The sequence below is a fragment of the Achroia grisella genome, unplaced genomic scaffold (assembly GCF_030625045.1).
Source record: "Achroia grisella isolate CSIRO2021 unplaced genomic scaffold, CSIRO_AGI_Agris_v1 utg146, whole genome shotgun sequence".
NCBI classification, from domain to species: domain Eukaryota; kingdom Metazoa; phylum Arthropoda; class Insecta; order Lepidoptera; family Pyralidae; genus Achroia; species Achroia grisella.
The window spans coordinates 5,202,870-5,226,494 of record NW_026712636.1 but is presented as its reverse complement, the minus strand read 5'-3'; the positions used below and the strand labels follow the sequence as shown (position 1 = coordinate 5,226,494).

The window sequence follows — 23,625 nt, the reverse complement described above, 5'->3', positions numbered from 1 at the left end:
ACTAATATTATAAATGCGTAAGTAACTGTCTGTCTGTCTGTCTGTCTCTGTATTAAACAGATACTTACTAATATTATAAATGCGTAAGTAACTGTCTGTCTGTCTGTCTGTCTCTGTATTAAACAGATACTTACTAATATTATAAATGCGAAAGTAACTGTCTGTCTGTCTGTCTCTGTATTAAAAAGATACTTACTAATATTATAAATGCGAAAGTAACTGTCTGTCTGTCTGTCTCAGTATTAAAAAGATACTTACTAATATTATAAATGTGAAAGTAACTGTCTGTCTGTCTGTCTCTGTATTAAACAGACCCTTACTAATATTAAAAATGCGAAAGTAACTGTCTGTCTGTCTGTCTCTGTATTAAACAGATACTTACTAATATTATAAATGCGTAAGTAACTGTCTGTCTGTCTGTCTGTCTGTCTCTGTATTAAACAGATACTTACTAATATTATAAATGCGTAAGTAACTGTCTGTCTGTCTGTCTGTCTCTGTATTAAACAGATACTTACTAATATTAAAAATGCGTAACTGTCTGTATGTCTGTCTCGTTTTCACGCCAAAACTACTGCACCGATTTAATTAAAATTTGGTGTACCGATAGTCTAGAACCTGAAAAAGGGCCTAGGCTACTTTTTAATGCGAATCAAGGGTTGTAAGGGGTAGAAAGGGGAGATGAACCGTTCTATGGAAGTATCGACATGTTTAAAGCTAAAAGCTTGAAACTTATTTTTTAAGCTTTTGACTATCAATATGATATTCAAAATTTGCGAATTTTACCCTTAAAGGGGTAAATGGAAATTCCTCATTCATCCTCTATTCCTTGCGAACGAAGTCGCGAGCAAAGCTAGTAATCTATACATCTATATATATAAATAAAATGTATGTATGTAATACAGAAATATGAATATAAATACGGTACGTAAACCAAAATAATATCTTTTACAATTTTTATCTATCTGTCTGTTTGTTCCTGTTAATCTCTAAAATGGGTGGACCGATTTTGACGGGACTTTTATTGTCAGGTAGCTGATGTAATAAGGTGTAACTTAGGCTTTTATTTTACAAAATATCTAGTAAAATCAAGCTATTATGATAATAATATTTATTTTATGTTCCCTACAAAACATATATATGTCATATACAGTGTAATCGAGCCATTTGGGAAGGTAAAAGTTCAAATTTGCCGCGTATCGGATGAAAAGGTGAGTCTGAGGTACAGCACCCCACGCAGACAAATTTCTACAAAGACTAGCTCCGTAAATGTAACGAGGTGTTAAATTTTTTTATACTACATTTACGTTCTATATATATTTTATTTATTTACTACCTGTTCCTGCGACTTCGTCCGCGTGGAATTTAACATTAGCCTAAGTTACTCCTTAATATATCAGCTACCGGCCAATAAAAGTCTCGTCAAAATCGGTCCAGCCATTTCAGAGATTAGCCGGAACAGACAGACAGACCAAAATTGTAAAAAATGTTATTTTGGTGTATATACCGTATTTACATTCATATGTATGTAGTAACAAACGGTTATTTCAATATTACAAACAGAAGGGGGAAGGCCTCCAGCAAGGTGGACCGACGATCTGGTCAAGATCGCGGGAAGGCATTGGATGCGAGCAGCGCAGGACCGATCGTCGTGGAGATCTTTGGGGGAGGCCTATGTCCAGCAGTGGACGTCTTCCGGGCTGCGATGATGATGATGATGATGACAAACAGACACTCCAATTTTATTTATATGTACAGATGTAGGTATAGATTTGGTTTTGCTGGGACTGGGTACTTCACGCGAAACCGCGAGCACAGCTAGCATTATTACATTTATACATTTATAAATAACTAGCTATTCGCCCCGGCTTCGCACGGGTGTACATGTATTATATATATATATATATATATATATAATCCTTCCTCTAGAAACACTATACCTATTACAAAAACCGCTTCAAAATCCGTTGCGTAATTTTAAAGATTTAAGCATACATGGGGACAGACAGCGACAGCGACTTTGTTTTATACTATGTAATGAAGATATGTTTCATGAATGTATTGTAATCTCATAATCTCAGGACAATTCACACAGCGCCATCTAGACCCAAGTTAAGCTAGTTAAAAGCTTGTGTTATGGGTACTAGACAACTGATACAAATACATAGATATTTTTTTTTTCGTAAATACATACATATTATACATAGAAAACACCCAGACCGACACAAACAATTATACTCAGAAATACAAATGTTTGTGCCGTGCGAGGAATCGAACCCGCGACCATCGGACGTAAAGCGGTGTGCTAAACCACTAGACCACCGAGGTCGTCGAATATATGTAGTAAATCTTTGTGGGAACATACACCTCATTTGATTTACCTTATTAATGTCTGATGTTTCATTATAAATTCACTAATATTGATCTCTGTATCATCCTGGCCGCGGACAGTGTTGCCATTCTTGTTAATTGGATTGATTTTGTCAAAATCATCCAATAATATCGCAATCTGCGTGCCGAGGAATCCGCATAAAGTTATCAATAGGTAATTGCCATTCAAATATATGTATGTCATTCGAAGCACTGAAAAAAATCGGTAATTTAATTGGAACAAGCTCAGAGTCACTCAGAGAGCAATAGAGAGGGCTAAGCTCGGAGTTACTCTGCGTTATCGAATCAGAAATGAGATCCGCAGAAGAACCAGAGTGACCGACATAGCCCGAAGAATTGCGACACTGAAGTGGTAATGGGCAGGACACATAGCTCGTAGGAAAAATCCTTTCTTAGGGAATGCCTACGTCATAGTAGCTTTATGCATACAAAGTTTCAGCCCGATCGGTTTAAAACTGACAAAGTTTCATATAAACTTTCATCCCCTATTTTATCCCTTTGGGGGTAGAATTAATCAAAATCCTTTCTTAGCCTACGTCATAACATGTACCTGCATGCCAAATTTCAGCCCGATCCGTCCAGTGGTTTGGGCTGTGCGTTGATAGATCACTATGTCAGTAACCTTTGAGTTATATATATTTAAGATACTAATTACAGTCAATTTAGTATTAATATGTCAGTTTTTGTATTAATATTTTTTTCTATACCTATCATTACATATTACTAGCTACTACCGTCCAGTTCGGTATATAGATCCAATGGAGAAGAACTGACAAGAAACTCAATTGTAATACTTTCTTTTAAAAACCAGTTTATTTATAATGTATAAGTATTTATATAGGTGTCTATGTCTAACATTAAATGAAAGGTTGAGATCGATATTTTCCAAAAGGTTTAGTGTAGGGATTGTATATTCTGTCACAGTAAGTAGAAAGAATATGACACGCTTAGTTTCCATATAAATTGCGGTTCTTGTCCCGTTCATCTTCATTTATGTCTCTGCTTTTTGTACCCACTAGGTGCAATTCATCATAAAAGAATATACAAACGAAACGGGTTAGGAAGCGCCTACTTAAATTTTAGAGATTTCGATGTATATATTCGACATTGCTATGTTGATTTCAGCAGGATTTGTAATTCGAACAAACGTTTCGATAAAATGATAAATGCCGATGTAAATATAAGTATACTAGCTTTGCCTGCGACTTCGTCCGCGTGTTATAGTGACCTTCACCAAATATAGAAAGAATATATAATTATCTATAATTAATAATAACCTAACCCAAAAAATGCAAAGAAAAAAAATTGCTCATTATAGATTATTTTTTTTTTAGGGGTGGAAATTATCAAAATCCTTTCTTAGGGGATGCCTACGTCATAGTAGCTTTATGCATGCAAAGTCTCAGCCCGATTGGTTTAAAATTGGCAAAGTTTCATACAAACTTTCATCCCCTATTTTATACCCTTGGGAGTAGAATTAATCAAAATCCTTTCTTAGCGGATGCCTACGTCATAACATTTACCTGCATGCCAAATTTTAGCCCCATCCGTCCAGTGGTTTGGGCTGTGCGTTGATAGATCACTATGTCAGTCACCTTTGAGTTATATATATAACTCAAAGGTGACTGAATCAGCTGTTTTCGTTTTGACAACCTGTCCCTTACACCCTGTATATTTAGATATATATACTTACTGCTGTACACTTGAAAGAAATAAACGACAATGTATATGAACCAATTTGTCGTGGGGTCAAACGGATAAGTGCTTGCGAACGCTAATATCAACTTTGTATTTTGGCCCAATATTAGTTTGCGGAACACGGTCTCCACCAGAGGAAATAACAACATCAGCCAGGTCGTTGCTATGGCCAACTTGAAAAAAACTGAAAGTGACAAACAACTATAGAGTGTAGCGAACTCCTTGATACAGTTTTATATTATTACTAGCTGTACCCGCGACTTCGTTCGCGTGGAATTTAACTTTATGTTTCTAAAATAAAAGTAGCTTAAGTTACTCCTTATTATATCAGCTATCTGGCAAAAAAAGTTCCGTCAAAATCGGTTCAGCCATTTCAGAGATTAGCCGCAACAAATATACAGATAGACAAAAATTGTAATAAATGTTATTTTGGTGTATTTACCGTATTTATATTGATATGCATGTAGTAAAAAACGGTTATTTCAATATTACAAACAGACACTCCAATTGTGTTTATATGTATAATTTTATTTATATTTTTATATTTCTTTGACCTTTTTTATACTACGATGGTGGCAAACAAGCATACGGCCCATCTGATGGTAAATGGATACCGTTGCCTATGAACTCCTGAAACACCAAGGGTACCAACGTAACACGTGCGCGTTGCCGACCCTTAAGAAATCTTAATAAACCCTTCTTAAAAAATTCCATGCTGTAGAGTCGTGAGAAAACCTCGGCAGGTAATTGATTCCACGATCTATGTATACGCGGGAGGAAGCTCCAGTCAGGGCAGGGCACATAGCTCGTAGGACAGATGGTCGTTGGGGCAGTAAAGTCCTCGAGTGGCGACCGCGGACCGGAAGACGCAGCGTGGGAAGGCCTCCAGCAAGGTGGACCGACGATCTGGTCAAGATCGCTGGAAGGCGTTGGATGCGAGCAGCGCAGGACCGATCGTCGTGGAGATCTTTGGGGGAGGCCTATGTCCAGCAGTGGACGTCTTCCGGGCTGCGATGATGATGATGATGATTATTATTTTTTCCTAACCCATTAATTATACCTATATTAGGGTCGGCAATGCACACGTGACACCCCTGGTGTGACCTACGGTAACCATCAGATGAGGCGTATGCTTGTTTTTCACCACCGTAGTATAAAAATCTTCATTTAATATTTATAAAAAAGTTTTTGAAGTCAAATATATCAGGTTATCATCCCCACACGCTAGAACCTAAGTGGTCTCGGACAGTGCGGTTTCAGAGGAGCTTCCTCCCGCGTACACTTAGATTGTGGAATGAACTACCTGCCGTGGTTTTCTCATGAAACTACAGCATGGGGTTTTCCAAGAAGGGTATATTAAGGCTTCTTAAGGGTCGGCAACGCGCACTTAAGGGTCTCAGGCGTCCATAGGCTACGGTAACCATTTACCATCAGATGGGCCGTATACTTGTTTGCCACTATAATAATATGGAGGAAAGAATAGAAGCACATCTTTTACACAGAACTTGAGGAAGGCAAGCGAAAGCATGGCAGACAACTCCTCAGGTACTAGGATGTGCTGAAGCGACACATGAAGCAGTGCGACATCAATAAAAAAAAATGCCCGGAGTGGACAGCGCTTGTTAAATCTAGCATCAAAGCCTTTGTAAACCAGCAGCTCTTTGAGCTGGATGCCAGACTACCTGCGGCTATCAGCTATAATTATCTGTACGGTGTGCTCTCATGCCAGCAATGTGCGAGGATTTTTGTAAACAAAATTAATAATAATAATAATCTCAGGCCAATTCACACAGAGCCATCAAGACCCAAGTTAAGCTAGCTAGAGCTTGTGTTATGGGTACTAGATAACTGACACATATACATAGATCTTTTTTTTTTGTAAATACATTATACATAGAAAACACCCAGACCGATACAAACAATCATACTCATGAATACAAATGTTTGTGCCGTGCGAGGAATCGAACCCGCGACCATCGGTCGTAAAGCGGTGTGCTTGACCGCTAGACCACCGAGGTCGTCAATTGGTTACAAAACCCACATGCGAGCACATCAACAGCAAAACCGGAGTTGAAGCCAGTACCGTGCCGAAATCAGCCGGGATGACATCATCATCATCAGTAGTATAAAAAAAATTACATTACATATCATAGAAAGATAGCATATGCAGACGATTTATTACAAAGTATTATTAAATAGTAATAAAATATTTTTATTACCAATTGCAGCAATATCCAGTTTCTTGTATAAACGGTTCTTCTTTGCGACTTGTTCTTCATTCAGGTCGTGTATTCTCCATATACGAGCCATTTCGTCAATAAACACCCTTATATTTGTTATATTTTGCAATAAAACAATCCCTTTTAAAATACCTGGAAATTTACCATTCATTATTTTTGAACAAAGACTTTATTAATACACTTTACAGCTTAATGTCAACAAGCTGCACCCGCGACTTCGTCCGCGTGGAATTTAACTTTATTTTTCTAAAATAAAATCAGCTAAGTTACTCCTTATTACATCAGCTACCTGCCAATAAAAGTCCCGTCAAAATCGGTCCAGCCATTTCAGAGATTAGCCGGAACAAACAGATAGATAGACAAAAATTGTAAAAAATGTTATTTTGGTGTATGTACCGTATTTATATACATACGCATGTAGTAAAACATGGTTACTTCAATATTACAAACAGATTTTATTTACATGTATAGATAACTATTTATTATTAAAAATAATTGAAATAAGTTTAGAATTTAAAATATGTTTATATGACAGAGAACCGTGTTTACTAATTCTAGGATATGTTAACAAAAATTACAATTCCTAGGTTAAATAAAAATATCTCTACAGAGCAAAGATACGTAATTATTAGTTATTAATAGAGTATTTGTGTGACCAAACTATTTGGTGAGCTTAAATGCAAAGTATAGAAATAGAATAGAATAGAAATAATCTTTATTCATATAAATTTAATATAAGCACTTCTGAGTCACATTTTTTTATTATACCACTCATTCAGAACGCAGACTCATCAGTTCTCATTCAGAGTCTAGGAAACATCGAGGTAGAAACTTGTGTGTTTCTCTGCTAAATAAATGTAGTTTTAAGTAGATTTACGTTAACACGGATTAAGCGGACAATCCACATAGAAACCTGATTGAGTGTGTAACACTCAATCTTTGTTCAATCAGATAACATTGTTTTTAGTATAAATTTTAAGTTATAAATATTGCAAAAACATTGTTTTGCTGTAAATATTTATTCATACTTGTTGGCGACCGACCGCCGAACTCTTTTGATATTTTTATTATTTTTAAATTTATATTTTTGAAGAGTTCTTTTTTATATGTCATGCTTTTGATATACTTCAATTTATCTTATTATTCCATCATTGTCTTTCATATAGTTCGCAATTGTACATATTAATATATTATTATTGCAAACTACGTGTTTTCATCATTTAGACACCCATACAGTCCACCGATCCGTTATATTTTGGTCCTTTCGTCGCCGTAATACTGAAATTTCATACTTTTGGTTGTTTTCGCTGCCGTAAGTTGAAATTTATCGACCTAAATTAATTTCCAAATTTTCATTTTCATTTTCATATTGCATTACATTTTATCATTTATCATTTCTATTTTGCGTCATAATTTTCATTGTTTAACATGGTGGAAACACGTAGCAAAAGTAAATCAGTTGCGAACTTGACGGCTGTAGAAGTCGAACGGCCGCTTCGCGATCCTCCCGAGCGATCGCTCCGCGACCAGCCGGCTTCAACAACCGCAATTACGAACGTATCGGCATCATCGGCTAGAATAGTCGCACAAACGGCGGACGCCACCACTTCGGTACCAGCATCATCTCGCTGTACCAAGCGTCCTAGTGACACCGCTAGCTCACATCAAAGACTCGATGCCCATACATCATCACCTCATAAGACACAAAGCTGTTGCAGTAAAGAACGCTCGCAGTCTTCGCGGTCGTCCGCGACTGTCCGCGCTCAGAAGCTCGCCATCGAAGCGGAACTCCTGCGGAGCAGATTAGCACGGCAACGTGAGCTCGCACGTCAGGCGGAACGCGAGCACGAACTAGCTCGCCTGGAGTCCGAGGCTGAGCAGAGAGAGTTGGAAGCGAAGCTCGCCGCATTGGATTGCAAAGATAAGTCTGCGCATTCACGTAGTTCTCGTCTTTCCATTCGCGATACCGAAATACGTACAGCGACATGGGTTTCACAACAAAATGCGAACATGACCATGGCACATGTGAACATACCTGGGAAGACACCGACTGTCACCTTGGATGATATCCAAGGCCCCAGATTACAGCCGGCTGTCTTTTCCACCACGGTCCCGTCACATGTACCACATGTCAACCACGCAAACCAATCGAAACCTGCACGTACCATTGACGACAACAACTACGCAACTATTGCGAGTCTTCCACCAATTGAGCATCCACCAGCGGACCCTATAGTACAACTTACATACGCAATCACTAGTCTGTCTAACCATTCCAAAAAGCCCGATCTCGTCCCCTTCTCAGGTGACGTAAATCAATGGATGGCCTTTAAGTGTAGTTACGAGAGGACTAAATCCAATTTTTCTACAGCAGAGAACCTAACACGTTTAAACAACGCTATTCGGGGACCAGCGTACCAGGCCGTGGCATCACTCCTGTGGACCTCCAGCGACCCTCAGGTCGTCATGAGGACACTGGAGCAGACTTACGCCCGACCAGAAATTCTCGTCGCCCGTGAGGTCGCAGAGCTACGTAACACCCCTAAGTTAAGTTCTCCTGAGGATTTAAATTCACTTGCGAACAGATTGCGTAATTTTGTAACAACTTTAAAATTAGTGAATCAAAACGATTATTTATATTCACCGGAGCTATTTCGTATTATTTTACTGAAGTTAAGCGAATATACTAGAGCTCGCTTTACGGATTTTGCCGCAACTTACGTAAGTGAGCAACAATGTCTACCAAAATTAGAGTTGTTGTCGCAATTCTTATTAGTAGAAGCGGACAAGCAACTCCGTTATAATTTTGTGCAAGACTATACTGTCAAGCCATACACCACGCATCCCTCTATGGCTGATAGTCATTTAAAAAAGGAGACATTACGCATGACGCCTACTAGTAATAATCTACTCGAATGTTCGTACTGTAAACAAGGGGGCACAGTATCAAATCCTGTAAAACATTTTTATCTCTCGCAGTAGATTACAGATGGCGTTGGGTTCGAAATAACAAAGTCTGCTATCGCTGTCTCAAATCGAACCCTCATAAGTGGAACAATTGTCGTGTTAAATGTTGCGGAGTCAATGGATGTTCACGGCGTCACCACTCACTCCTTCACGGCATGCCGCACGATGATCCTACTCTTAGTCCAATATCTAACATCCATTGCACTCAAATACTACCAGACAATTCACCCATTCTTAGTGATATTGGTAGTAATAGTCATAACAACGAACCAAATAGAACCATCAACTCATCTGACGTCCTAATCAATATGACAAGTTTACCTTTACGTCCGCGTGGCTTGCTGAAAGTCTTACCGGTCATCCTCGAAGGCCCTGATGGCGAGTACGAAACCACAGCGCTTCTGGACGAGGGTAGCACTGCGACGCTAATCGATGATAAGGTAGCAATGCGCATCGGCGCCAAATCCACCTGTGGTGAGCATCTTCGTATTGAAGGTGTAAATGGTATGTCTAAAGACGTTAAAGTTGGTTATGTGAATTTTTATATCCGAGGACGTAACCTATCCGACCGCTACTTAGTGGAGCACGCACGTGCCATCAACCCACTAAGCCTGCGCGTTCGGAATGAAAATACCGTCAACTACATGCATTACCAGCACCTGTCAGATCTATCCGATGAACTTTCATACGCAAACATTACACCTACTGTTCTCATTGGAGCTCCCGATTGGCATTTATCTCTCAGTCGCGAAGTACGAAGCGGAAAAAAGAACGAACCTGTTGCCTCTAAAACATTACTAGGATGGGTACTCCACGGTGCACTTTCATTATCATCCAATCCATCTGAAAACGTCGACGATATTATCTGTCATAACGTCCTAGATACTCCCATAAAGCAACAGTACGACACTGATTCTATGTGTACGACAAATATATCGTCAATTAGGGATAATGACAAACGAGCAAATACCTGTACTGCATTCAGGCATAAGCTCGCGCTGCATTTTACACACAACGGTGTTATCAGTGATGTTTCTATGTGTAGTAAAGGGCGTATAGCACCACTGAAACCGCTCTCCATACGTCTACTGGAGCTACAGACGGCACTTACGCGATGCACACAGATTATTCTACGCGCGTTTTTATTCAATCCTTTCAGGCCGTCATTTAATTATTTTACTGCTTACATAAATCCGTACAATGAGAGGTGGATTCCTAGCCCTCTCAGATTTCTTTTAGAACTACTAGATTTCGGGTTAAATGTAAACATCACTGACGCAGAGGAGACTTTACTAGACTTGCTCTCCTGCGTCCCATTACCCGATCCTCCGTGGCTTCGCATTCTCCAAGATGCATGTCTATTTCGGTTTAAGCTGTCTCGGCCAATACTCTCAAATTCTAAATTGTTTTTAGATGGCACCACATTTCCCTCACGACTTTGTGCAAGAGACGTCACAGAAGCCCAGAAGACGCCTCAACAAGCTGAAATAGACAACTTCCCTGAAGAGCGGAAGGCCAAGCAGCCCGTGCCCAGCTATTTTGCAACACGCACCGGTACCAGAGGAAAGCGGGTTATTACGAATACACTATCACTCATTATACTACATTGCCGTCGCTACTTTGTACGACTTCTGATGCTCTGTCATCATATTCACCCAGTACGAAAGAAAGTCTAGAATTTAAGAGCGTACAATACCATCAGTATTATAAAGATGGAATGGCAAGTTATTAAGCCACAGACCAGCGACTGGCCCTTTATGTACATATAGTGGGATATACTCGATTGCGACGATAACCTATGATATTTATTGACCGCCCATCGCCGACCCACCAAACAGATAAGACTGGAGGTGGTTGCTGCGCCCCATTGAGGACATCTGGGCACGGTAGCTGCACGAATATTTGCCGACACTACGACCAAGAAGCCCGCACAGGATGACGTCGAACATAGTCGAGGGCGATGTGGTGCTTATAGCTAGGTTAATTTTAATTACAATAGAAGCGCGGCCGGTCACCACCGGCAGTTAGTGTTCCACTGGGGGCCCGGTATGTTGGCGACCGACCGCCGAACTCTTTTGATATTTTTATTATTTTTAAATTTATATTTTTGAAGAGTTCTTTTTTATATGTCATGCTTTTGATATACTTCAATTTATCTTATTATTCCATCATTGTCTTTCATATAGTTCGCAATTGTACATATTAATATATTATTATTCCAAACTACGTGTTTTCATCATTTAGACACCCATACAGTCCACCGATTCGTTATATTTTGGTCCTAAAATATATGGATGGAATAATAAGATAAATTGAAGTATATCAAAAGCATGACATATAAAAAAGAACTCTTCAAAAATATAAATTTAAAAATAATAAAAATATCAAAAGAGTTCGGCGGTCGGTCGCCAACATACCGGGCCCCCAGTGGAACACTAACTGCCGGTGGTGACCGGCCGCGCTTCTATTGTAATTAAAATTAACCTAGCTATAAGCACCACATCGCCCTCGACTATGTTCGACGTCATCCTGTGCGGGCTTCTTGGTCGTAGTGTCGGCAAATATTCGTGCAGCTACCGTGCCCAGAATACTAATATTATGAATCTGAATAGAATAGAATAGAAAATAATTTATTCAAATAAACACTTTTGAACAGTCATAACAATTTGTTTTTGATCTACCACTAGTTCGGAAAGCTGTCTCATCACAAGAAGAACGAGCAAGAAACTTGTGTGTTGCTCTTTTAAATAATCCTTGTAAGTTTAAATTTACAAATCGAAACGTGTAAATACAAACTACCAACCAGCACAAATTTTTTGGGTCAAATATAAATATGTATACAATAAGATTAAATCAGTCGTAGTGATAAGAGCAGACCAATCCCTACAAGCATTCGTTCACGAGTATGACGGATGAGCCAGCCATCACTGCGCTCGAGTGAAAATCTGTGTATTTGATTATAACCTGTTCACGGCGAAACGGTTGAACGAGTCTTAATAAAATTTGATATGCTTATAGTATCACGGAGATGAACATAGGTCATACCGTATCTCAAAAAACACAGGTAAGGGGGTAAAATAGGGGTTGAATTTTACGCAAAGTCGCGGGTAATAACGAGTATAAGATAAAGCTTAAGATGTTTGATGATCCGTATGCAAGGAGTACTTGCAAAATATGAGTACCGAATTTTCACGATAAAAAACAATATTTACGGCGGGAGAGAAAGAATTTTAGCGTAAGTACCGATCAACTGATATTTCAAAAATTGGGGCAGCCATCCATCGCAGCCTGAAGCGAAATTTTTAATAGGCTGTAGCTCAGTAGACGAGGAAGCCATGTTGGTATTTCAGACACGGTGTCTAAGAAAATGTAAAGAAACTTTCAATCGACTCGTTCCATAGATGATAAATTTATTTCTAGTTCAGTTATTTTATGGTTTCTACTTTTAAATTATAAGATTAACTAGCTTTTGCCCGCGGCTTCACTCGCGCTAAGAAGTATTATTATTAATTAGGTATAGTTTTTGCGGCTTTACTTTTGTTTAGCATGTGTAGAAATTAGGGCCTACAAAACTTCATTGTACACAATATTCTTAACTAGTCTGTCATTAGGCGCTAAAACTATCAAGCTATTTAGAATAGAATAGAATAGAATAGAAAATCATTTATTCAAATAAACTTAATTTAAGCACTTTTGAATAGTCATAACAATTTGTTTTTTATCTACCACTCGTTCGGAAAGCTGTCTCATCACAAGAAGAACGAGCAAGAAACTTGTGTGTTGCTCTTTTAAATAATCCTTGTAAGTTTACATTTACAAGTCGAAACGTGTGAATACAAACTACCAACAAGCACTAATTTTTGGGTCAAATATAATCATGCAATAAGATTAAATCAGTCGTAGTGATAAGAGCAGACCAGTCCCTACAAGCAGCACTCGTTCACGAGTATGACGGATGAACCAGCCATCACTGCGCTCGACCATATTTTAGGGAGCCCATTGACCCGGGTTTATTGGGTGAACTTACTCGTGAGCAAGCAACACAAAACTGTCCATGAGAGAAGCAATGTTCCTTCAAGTCAATACCCGCAAATTTGAGAGTTTGCCCCTACTTTCATCCCCTATTTTATCCTCTTAGGGGTGTAATTTATCAAAATCCTTTCTTATGGAATGCCTACGTCATAGTAGCTTTATGCATGCAAAGTCTCAGCCCGATCGGTGAAAAATTGACAATGTTTCATACAAATTTTCATCCCCTATTTTATCCCCTTGGGGGTAGAATTAATCAAAATCCTTTCTTAGCGGATTCCTACGTCATAATAACTACCTGCATACCAAATTTCAGCCCGATTCGTCCAGTGGTGTGGGCTGTGCGTTGATAGATCACTATGTCAGTCAGTCAGTCACCATTGAGTTATATATATTTAGATATTATTTTAATTTCTTATAAAGTTATTAAAAATATGAACAGCTTTTTAATATTGGCTTCAGTGGTGTAGCGATTTCGTACTCTTTACTTCCGATGATCGCTGCTCGATTCCCCGATTTCCCTCGTGTGAATGAATTAATGAATGCAAATACAACCCTGGATTATTCAAGTCTATGGTAAATAGATATCTTCTGGGTGAGCGCGCTACATCCTAGGTCTTGCCATCATTTACCATCAGATGAGGTAAGACCAAGCGCAATCCCATTATTAATAAAATAAAATGCAAGCATTTCTTTTCATTAATTCATTCACACGATGCCATTTAGTCATAAACTAAGCAGACCTTTTGCTATGGGTACTAAATAAGTAATAAAAATACTTATGTACATTTTTTCCTAAATACATACACCAACACTAATACAACAATCAGAGTCATTATTACGAATGTTTGTATCCTGCGGGGAATCGAACCTGCGATTATCAAGAGTAAAACTTTATTTCTAGCATTTTGATTGTCTTATTAATATTATAACCGCGAACGTTTGTGAGTATGTATGGATGTTTGTTACTCTTTCACGCTAAAACTACTAAACGGATTATTAAAAAAAATTACAATAAAGTAGCTTACAATAACATATAGTCTATAAATTTCACGCGGGTACAGCTAGTAATATATATATAGTACACCCAGAATATAAACAATTCGGCTCATTATTGCAAATGTTTGTATCGTGCGAGGAATCGATCCTGCGATTATCAAGAGTAAAGCGCTAAATCAATTAAACTATATTTTTTATTATTATAATGGATCGGTGGACTGTATGGGTGTCTAAATGATGAAAACACGTAGTTTGCAATAATAATATATTAATATGTGCAATTGCGAACTATACGAAAGACAATGATAGAATGATTGAAATGTATAAAAAAACATGACGTATAAAAAGAACTGTTCTAAAAATATAGATTTAAAAATAATAAAAGTATCAAAAGAGGTTGCGGCGGCCAGTCGCCAACAGTTATATTACTATAAAGATTGTTTTTATTCCATTCTACTGCTGTTATAGTAAATTAAATTATATTATACATACATACATTGTATACATCCCAAAATCAAACCCAACACTCGCGCTTCAACAAACATGTTCCGGTCCTCCACGTACAAACGTGTCATATATATGCTCATAGTTGTACACTGTACTAAAATGCATGGTATTATATAAACAAAACGCCAGTTCCTCCAAAAAAACGAACTGCTATCGAAAAATCTTATGTTAATACGGTCGAACATATCGAAACATATGAGGAAAGGTCTTATGTATTCAGATGGATAGCTCTGGTCCATTTTTTACAGATCAATGATATGTCTACCAAAACAACATGGGGCATCTACTTATATAGATGGGTTATACCCATATTTGCTGCATGATTTTCATATAAATATTAAATGCACACATTTCTGCGGTACTTCAATCGTAGGTGGCAATTTAAAGGTAACTTTAAACTGAATTTCATGACGAATAATCTATACTTATATACAGACTAACAGTTATCCGCGGATTTGTTCACGTGGAATTTAACTATTTTCTCTTTAAAGAAATAAAAGTAGCGTGAGTTACTCTTTGTAACTTTAGCTAACTGCGAGTAAAAGTCTCGTCAAAATCGGTCCAGGCGTTTTTCTATTAAAATAAATTTGTAAAATAAAAGTAGCCTAAGTTACTCCTTATAACTAGCTATCTGCAGGTAACAGTGTCTTGCTAGTCACTGAAACGGTCCAGCCGTTTCAGTGATGAACAAAAACAGACAGACAGACAAAAAATTTTTTTTATATATTCTATCACTCCGCTATAACACTTTTTATAGCTTTATAATTAATTTTATTATATAATAACTACCGTGTATACATTTGCATTTATTGAAAAGCTGTTAATTTTAAAATTAAAAAGTTAAAAGTCTGTCACTATAAGGAGTTTAAAGACATAACTTAATAAGAATGAATGACGAAATGATAACAAAAGTTAAGTTTTTTATACAGAACCGGCAAATGTGGTAAAAGCTAGAGAAAATAAAACAAAACATTTGCAAGCAAATATTCCTTATCTACTGGAAGGAAATAACGTATTTTATTTCGAATTACTGGGTTGCAGTAAATATCTGCTGTTCAATACTATGGTATTGTGATGGAAATTATGTTATCAAATAAACATAAGTTGCAAATCAAGGAAGCTATAGCTCGGTAGGTATAAACACTGAGTAAAGCATGTCAGAGTAGCGGGTTCAGAACCTTGTAGGTTGGAAAGGTTTTAGATAAAAAAATAATAATGTGCCAAGGTCGCTATATGAATATATTTATTACTACCTACACACCCCGGCTTTGCCCGGGTGTACATGTATTATACATATAATAAAGTATTAAACTATTTTCTTTCTTTCTTAAATAAAGTATTTTTTAAGCGTGTAACAAAACCTCGTTTGTTTAATGAAACAGCCATGTTTCCACATGCCGTGGTCGTTATTAACAACGATCGGTTGGTTGCAAATCTAAGGGAATTAAAATAAACACCGAGTAAAGCATGTTAGAGTAGCGGGTTCAAAACCTTGTATGTTGGAAAGGTTTTAGATACAAAAATAATAGTATGCCAAGTTCACTATATGAATATATTTATTACTAACTACACACCCCGGCTTCGCCCGGGTATACATGTATTAAACATATAAACCTTCCTCTTGAAGCACTCTATCTATTAAAAAGACCGCTTCAAAATCCGTTGCGTAGTTTTAAAGATTTAAGCATACATAGTGTAAGATGTACTTGTATAAGATGATGACTTGGCTTTGAAGCCGGCTACCCAAGGGAAACCCCAAGTAGCGCCCGTGACTTGTGACACTGGGGGTAGGTTTAAAAGGTCCTTTTAGAATGCATTAACACTCACCTTCACTACTTGCAGCTTCCCTCCAGGCCCAACTAAGACCGGGATGAACCCATTCCTAATACAATTCACTTTAGTATCCAAAACACAACCGGCACGCTCTGCACTCGTCGACTGAATGCCGCGGCTCACCCAACCAAAGGATTATTCAACTACCGACCTCCCTATTTATAGACCGAAGTTAGTGTAGTAGGGAGAGAAGCGGAGGTAACGGTTATCTTCTGACAAACAACGTGGTTCGGTCTATAAATACTAGATGGCGCTATTTACCAAATAGATCATATTCAGATACTCAATTATATTCATAATCTTACAATAGGGACGGACAGACAGCGACAGCGACTTTATTTTATACTATGTAGTTTTATACTGTGTAATGTGGACTGATGACCCCGTTGCTAGCAATGTACAATGTCAGGTTGACCTCCAAGCGGTTCCCCCTGGAAACCATCGTGATAAATTCCTGGTGAATTTATCACGATGGGCTAACTGACCTGACCTCATGCTCATCTTATCATCCCCCACTGGTGCCCCACCAGCGTAAACCGTTAGCGCAGGCGGGTGCAGCATTCCATTATCATCCATAAAAAAAAAAACGAACCATCAATTAACAACACGTCTACTTAATCTAGATAGACATAACCTCAAAATAATGATAGGGACAATAACGGGCCATTGTTCCTTAAACAAACACTTATACAAAATAGATGCTACAGATAGTCCCCTTTGTCGGGGCTGTTTTGAAGCTGAAGAGACGGCGGCTCACGTAATCCTGGAGTGCACGGCAGTGGCCCAACAACGAAAACAAATCCTCGGAACGGTGAGGTCGCTCCGTGAAGCCTGCGAAGACACCAGGAGTCTTCTGCGCTTGGGAGGAGCTTGGCTGGCTACTTTAGTAGTCTGGCTCTGCACGCACAACGGCCCGAATGAGAGGCTAATTGCGGATACTGGAATCCAACATACATTTACATTTTTTCCCCTGGTGTTGCGGGTGCTCATGGGCGGCGGTAATGACTTACCATAAGGTGAGCCGTAAGTTTGTCCCGTAGGGGACAAAGTATTACATATATAAAAATCGACATTTATACCTGTGAATACTTCAAAAATTAATTGTGACTAGATCTTAGTAATATTATAAATGCGAAATTTTGTTTGTATGGATAGATGGATGAATGAATGTTTATTACTCTTTCACGCAAAAACTACTTAACGGATTATGATGAAACTTCACTGTAATATAGGTTATACATCGGAATAACACATCATTACATAGTATAAAACAAAGTCGCTGTCTGTCCGTCCCTATGTATGCTTAAATCTTTAAAACTACGCAACGGATTTTGAAAATTTTTTTTTAATAGATAGAGTCATTCAAGAGAAAGGTTTATATGTATAATACATGTACACCCCTGCAAAGCCGGGGCGAGTATTAGGCTATACTTTAAAAAGATATTATGTAAATTGGCTAATTGTAATGCAGACGTAGTTGCGCGGACCAGTTAGTATTATAATAAGTAAATTAACATTAAAACAAACATAGTAAACGTTCCCGAATATGATAATATTATGTAATGTATCCTGACTTTATGCAAACACATGAAGTTGTTTTAGTTGAGCCCGTAATATCAATAACCGTTTAAACTTCCAGACCAATGTAAGAAGTTGGCCAGTTTACTTGATCCGAGATTGCTTTTTTTATGTATTACGTACCGTGGTGACTACCAAACAAATAGTCATAATTTTTGGTAGTTTGGATAGTCGATCATGGTGCAAACATGGGAGTTTTATGTATAATAATAATAATATCTCAAGACAATTCACACAGCGCCATCTAGACCCAAGTTAAGCTAGCTAAAGCTTGTGTTATGGGTACTTACTGATACAAATACATAGATATTTTTTTCGTAAATACATATATGATATATATAGAAAACACTCAGACCGATACAAACAATCATACTCATGAATACAAATGTTTGTGCCGTGCGAGGAATCGAACCTGCTACGGTGTGCTAGACCGCTAGACCACCGAGGTCGTCATAATAAGCTGAATGTTTGTTTGTAACGAACAAATATTTTATCTACATTACCCCTCCGACCAATCCCCCGTCCAATTCAAACGGGGATCGATATTACGACGGACTGGGACGAGGTTCGAACCCCTAGCGGTGCCTTCTGACTAGAGTCGTATCCGTCAGGCGAGAGCGGAGACTTCAGCCACTCCATAAGTCCTTCCTTTGGTTTGGAGTGCCATCTGCACTCGCCCCCTGTCGTCCAGTGAAGGTGTAAAGGTCAGCTCCGACCAATAGCATTAGAGTAGTCATAAGAACTGGACGGTAGGGAAAAAAAAATTATAATGTAAAAAATTTGACGTTCATAAGCGTCTAAAATGTCCTACATGAATAAATGATTCTTGAATTTGAATTTGAATTACTTTTGCAGTTAATTACTATTGTAAGTCCCTTATAAATACATGTTAGCATAATTTGTGGAATGGCCTCCGAAAACAAGGATGTTAAACTCTCTTTAAATAGTTGTGGCAGCTAGTCTTTTGAACCCATATTATAAATGGAGCGTATGCTCTTTCTGCTATATAAATATAGTTTTAATATTAGCCATCTCGTGCCACTTTGTTATAATACACAAGGCTCTGTTGGCTATTTGTATTAAACTTATTTACAGGACTAGTGCTACGCCGCGGCTTCGCACGAGTGCTATTACAATGAAACCTAAGTTTATCTATACATATAAATAAAGTTGCAGTGTCTGTTTGTGATATTGAAATAACCGTGTTTTTACTACATGCACATGAATATAAATACGGTACATACACCAAAATATAATTTTTAACAATTTTTGTTTGTCTGTTTGTTCCGGCTAATCTCTGAAATGGCTGGGCCGATTTTGACGGGACTTTTATTGGCAGGTAGCTGATGTAATAAGGAGTAATTTAGGCTACTTTTTGCGAGGAATCGAACCCGAGACCATCGGAAGTAAGGCGGTGTGCTAAACCGCTAGATGGCCGAGGTCATCGAACATATTGATTGTGAACACAAAATATTCTATAACAAATCTTATTTTTATATATTGCGCCAAAACTGATAACATTATGTTTAATTTAAAACTTTACTCGACTATTAAGACCAAAACAAATGTTATCATTGCGCGGAGATCGAACCTGCGACTATAGCACGTGACATAAATCATATAATATTGTACAACTGTCAATGAAGGTCTTATAAATAACAACACAATGCGATACAAACAAACCTACATGCCAGGAAATAAGGAAGTACGCCAATTAACCGCTACACTTCGACGTTTACAAATAAAGCAATTCAGCTATGCTACTTAACTTAAACTCTATAATCCAGCGAACTAATTCCGTTGAACAGAACCAGTTTTTAAACTACATAAGTGTAATTTAATTTCGTAACTATTACGTGATCAGTTCCGCGTACAGTTCGGTATTGACATTGGCTGGATGGACAACTTTCTCCTCGCCACTGAGTAATATTGAAAATAGTCAGTACGCGACAATATGTATGCATACTGATGAACATAAAGGGATAATTTAAACAAACTATATAAATTTCAATATAAAATATAGCCTATGTATTATTCTAATGCATTAATAATAATAATAATTACAAAAAGGAAATAAAAAAAAAGAAGGATATGCGAACAAAAGGCGGCCTTATCGCTTAAAGCAATCTCTTACAGACCAGGCAATAGCTATATTACTGTAAATTTTCATTAAAATTCATTAAGTAGTTTCTCCTATTCAACCACTCATTCGGAACGCAGACTCATCACAAGAAGAATGAGAAAGGAACTTGCGAATTCTATCAGTAGTTTCTTTTATTCAACCACGCATTCGGAATGCAGACTCATCACAAGAAGAATGAGAAAGGAATTCGCGAATTCTATCGGTAGTTTCTTTTATTCAACCACTCATTCGGAATGCAGACTCATCACAAGAAGAATGAGAAAGGAACTCGCGAATTCTATCAGTAGTTTCTTTTATTCAACCACTCATTCGGAATGCAGTCTCATCACAAGAAGAATGAGAAAGGAACTCGCGAATTATATCAGTAGTTTCTTTTATTCAACCACTCATTCGGAATGCAGACTCATCACAAGAAGAATGAGAAAGGAATTCGCGAATTCTATCGGTAGTTTCTTTTATTCAACCACGCATTCGGAATGCAGACTCATCACAAGAAGAATGAGAAAGGAACTCGCGAATTCTATCAGTAGTTTCTTTTATTCAACCACTCATTCGGAATGCAGACTCATCACAAGAAGAATGAGAAAGAAACTCGCGAATTCTATCAGTAGTTTCTTTTATTCAACCACTCATTCGGAATGCAGACTCATCACAAGAAGAATGAGAAAGAAACTCGCGTGGTGCTCTTGTAAATATCTTAAACCTTAAATAACATGGTGGTGGGGTCCTATTTTTGTCCGCCACTTTATCTAAAGAGACCTAATCTTCCCAGCTTTTTCTTTTCGACCAGGAATAGAAAGTTGCAGTGCCAGGTTTCCGACGTAATCAGGCGGCTTTCTCTTCACGTGTCCATTGAGTAATTTTTTCATTGAAAATAGTAATATTGAAAATAGTGAGTACACGACAATACTGTATGTATACTAATAAATATAAAGCGAGGGAAGGGAATTGTTAGTAATGTACCATGTCAGGTAGACCTCCACGAGGTTCCCTCTGGAAACCATCGTGATAAATTACTGGTGAATTTGTCACAATGACTATGTTAGGTTTACTGACCTGATCTCATGCTCATCTTATCATCTGACCTGCTAGCGTAAAACAGCGCAGGCAAGGGTGCACCATTCCATTATCATCCCATGTTCATCTTATCATCCTCCACTGGTGCCCCGCCAGTGTAAACTGTTAGCGCAGGCGAGTGCACCATTCCATTATCATCCCATGTTCATCTTATCATCCTCCACTGGTGCCCCGCCAGTGTAAACTGTTAGCGCAGGCGAGTGCACCATTCCATTATCATCCCATGTTCATCTTATCATCCTCCACTGGTGCCCCGCCAGTGTAAACCGTTAGCGCAGACGAGTGCACTATTCAATTATCATCCCATGTTTATCATATCATCCTCCACTGGTGCCCCGCCAGTGTAAACCGTTAGCGCAGACGAGTGCACTATTCAATTATCATCCCAAAAAACTTGCCCCGCCAGTGTAAACCGTAAAGCAGACGATACATTATATAAACTAGCAGTGTAAACCGTTAGCGCAGACGATATTTTAATACATATCATCCTCCACTGGTGCAAAACCGTATAAAATATCCCATGTTTATCATATCATCCTCCACTGGTGCCCCGCCAGTGTAAGGCAAGTGCAACATTCCATTATCATCCGTAAAAAAAGTATAAAGGGATACATTATATATACTAGCAGTGCCCGCGGTGATATTTTAATACATAAGTTGCAATATTATACTGTATTATTCTAATAAGTATATTACAAAGTCTCAAATCCATTCGCTAGTTTTGCGTGAAAGAGTAACAAACATCCATACTTACAATCTTTCGCATTTATTATTAAGATTCAGATATAATTGCTGAACGGATGCTGCTTGTGGGGACTGGTCTGTTCAGGTTGCGAACACTGATTAGATTTTTTTTTATATAGCATATGCTGGTGGTCACTCTATTCTCCCAAATTTGAATTTAAATGAAATAGTATTATTGTAAATATGTACAACATTAAAAAAAAATACGAGCTGAGTTTCTTGTCAGTTCTTCTCATCTCGAAATCATTACGAACTGACGGTAGATTTGACATATCGTAAGAGAATATAATAGACCTACATGAATAAAGATATTTTGAATTTTGAATTTTTTTTAATTAAACATGAAAATATTTATCAATGCAGAATTTATAAAACACCCACGTTCAAATAAATAATTTTTATTCAAGTAAACACCCAGACCGATACAAACAATCATACTCCTGAATACAAGTGTTTATACCGTGCGAGGACTCGAACCCGCGACCATCGGAAGTAAAGCAGGGTACTAACCGCTAGACCACTGAGGTCGTCAAATGTCATAAAGCTATTACACACTGATTGGAATGTACAACAAGTCAGACAGGTGTCAAGAATGGCATTGAGTACAGTGTGGTGGGGACTTGATTAGGGTTGCCAACCTTTTCATTATTACCTTGCCTTTATCCCATTATTTGTGGTCGGTGCAATTCATTCTCTTCCACTGATCTCTATCGGTCGTCATATCTGAGCATACTCTCCTTTATTCATATCATCTTTCACACGATCCATCCATCTTTTTTTAGGACGTCCCATCCGTTTCCATCCACGTTCGTATTATACACTTTCCTTAAGACGTGATTCTCGTTCCTTCGCGTAATTTTTGTGACAAAAAAAACGTATTAACTGGTTTGGATAAGAAAAAAAAATTGTATTATGGAAAAAATATTTTACTAATTTTAGTGCTGGTTGGTAGTTTGTATTCACACGTTTCGACTTGTAAAATGTGAACTTACAAGGATTGTTTAAAAGAGCAACACACAAGTTTTTTGCTCGTTCGTTTCGATTAAAAAAAATTGTTATGACTATTCAAAAGTGCTTAAATTAAGTTTATTTGAATAAATGATTTTCTATTCTATTCTATTCTATTCTATTTATGTTTTGTCTGTGTTTGTGTTGTGGAGTGGAATTGTGCTTTTAACACTTGAGTTGTCACAACTGACAATTGACATCTAACATTTCGTTCAGTAATTTTAAAACGTACCCATAATGAGTATTTTGTTTTACGCATCACAGTGAAGGTTGAAAATAAAGTATATTTGCATACTTTATTTGTATGTAAAAGTATAAAGTAGATATGTTATTATAAAGTATGGTTGGCAACCCTAGACATGACCGTCGACGGTGGGGTAACAGCTGGTGGGACAGTCGTCCGAACGGCAG

General features: G+C 37.9%; 1 protein-coding gene across 1 annotated transcript in view; it reads right to left on the bottom strand.

Annotated features, from left to right (window-relative positions):
- Window positions 1–15,070, bottom strand: part of LOC131855562 (uncharacterized) — a 28,527-nt gene extending 13,457 nt beyond the window's left edge. Inside the window, exons 1-7 of the mRNA XM_059206837.1 lie at window positions 14,845–15,070; window positions 9,618–9,806; window positions 8,365–8,484; window positions 7,861–7,971; window positions 6,309–6,461; window positions 4,085–4,273; window positions 2,382–2,583 (exon numbers count right to left, since the gene is read on the bottom strand). Coding sequence (XP_059062820.1) covers window positions 2,382–2,583; window positions 4,085–4,273; window positions 6,309–6,461; window positions 7,861–7,971; window positions 8,365–8,484; window positions 9,618–9,806; window positions 14,845–15,070 — 1,190 coding nt within the window. The remainder of the gene's footprint in view (window positions 1–2,381; window positions 2,584–4,084; window positions 4,274–6,308; window positions 6,462–7,860; window positions 7,972–8,364; window positions 8,485–9,617; window positions 9,807–14,844) is intronic.
- Between the last annotated feature and the right edge of the window lie 8,555 nt (window positions 15,071–23,625).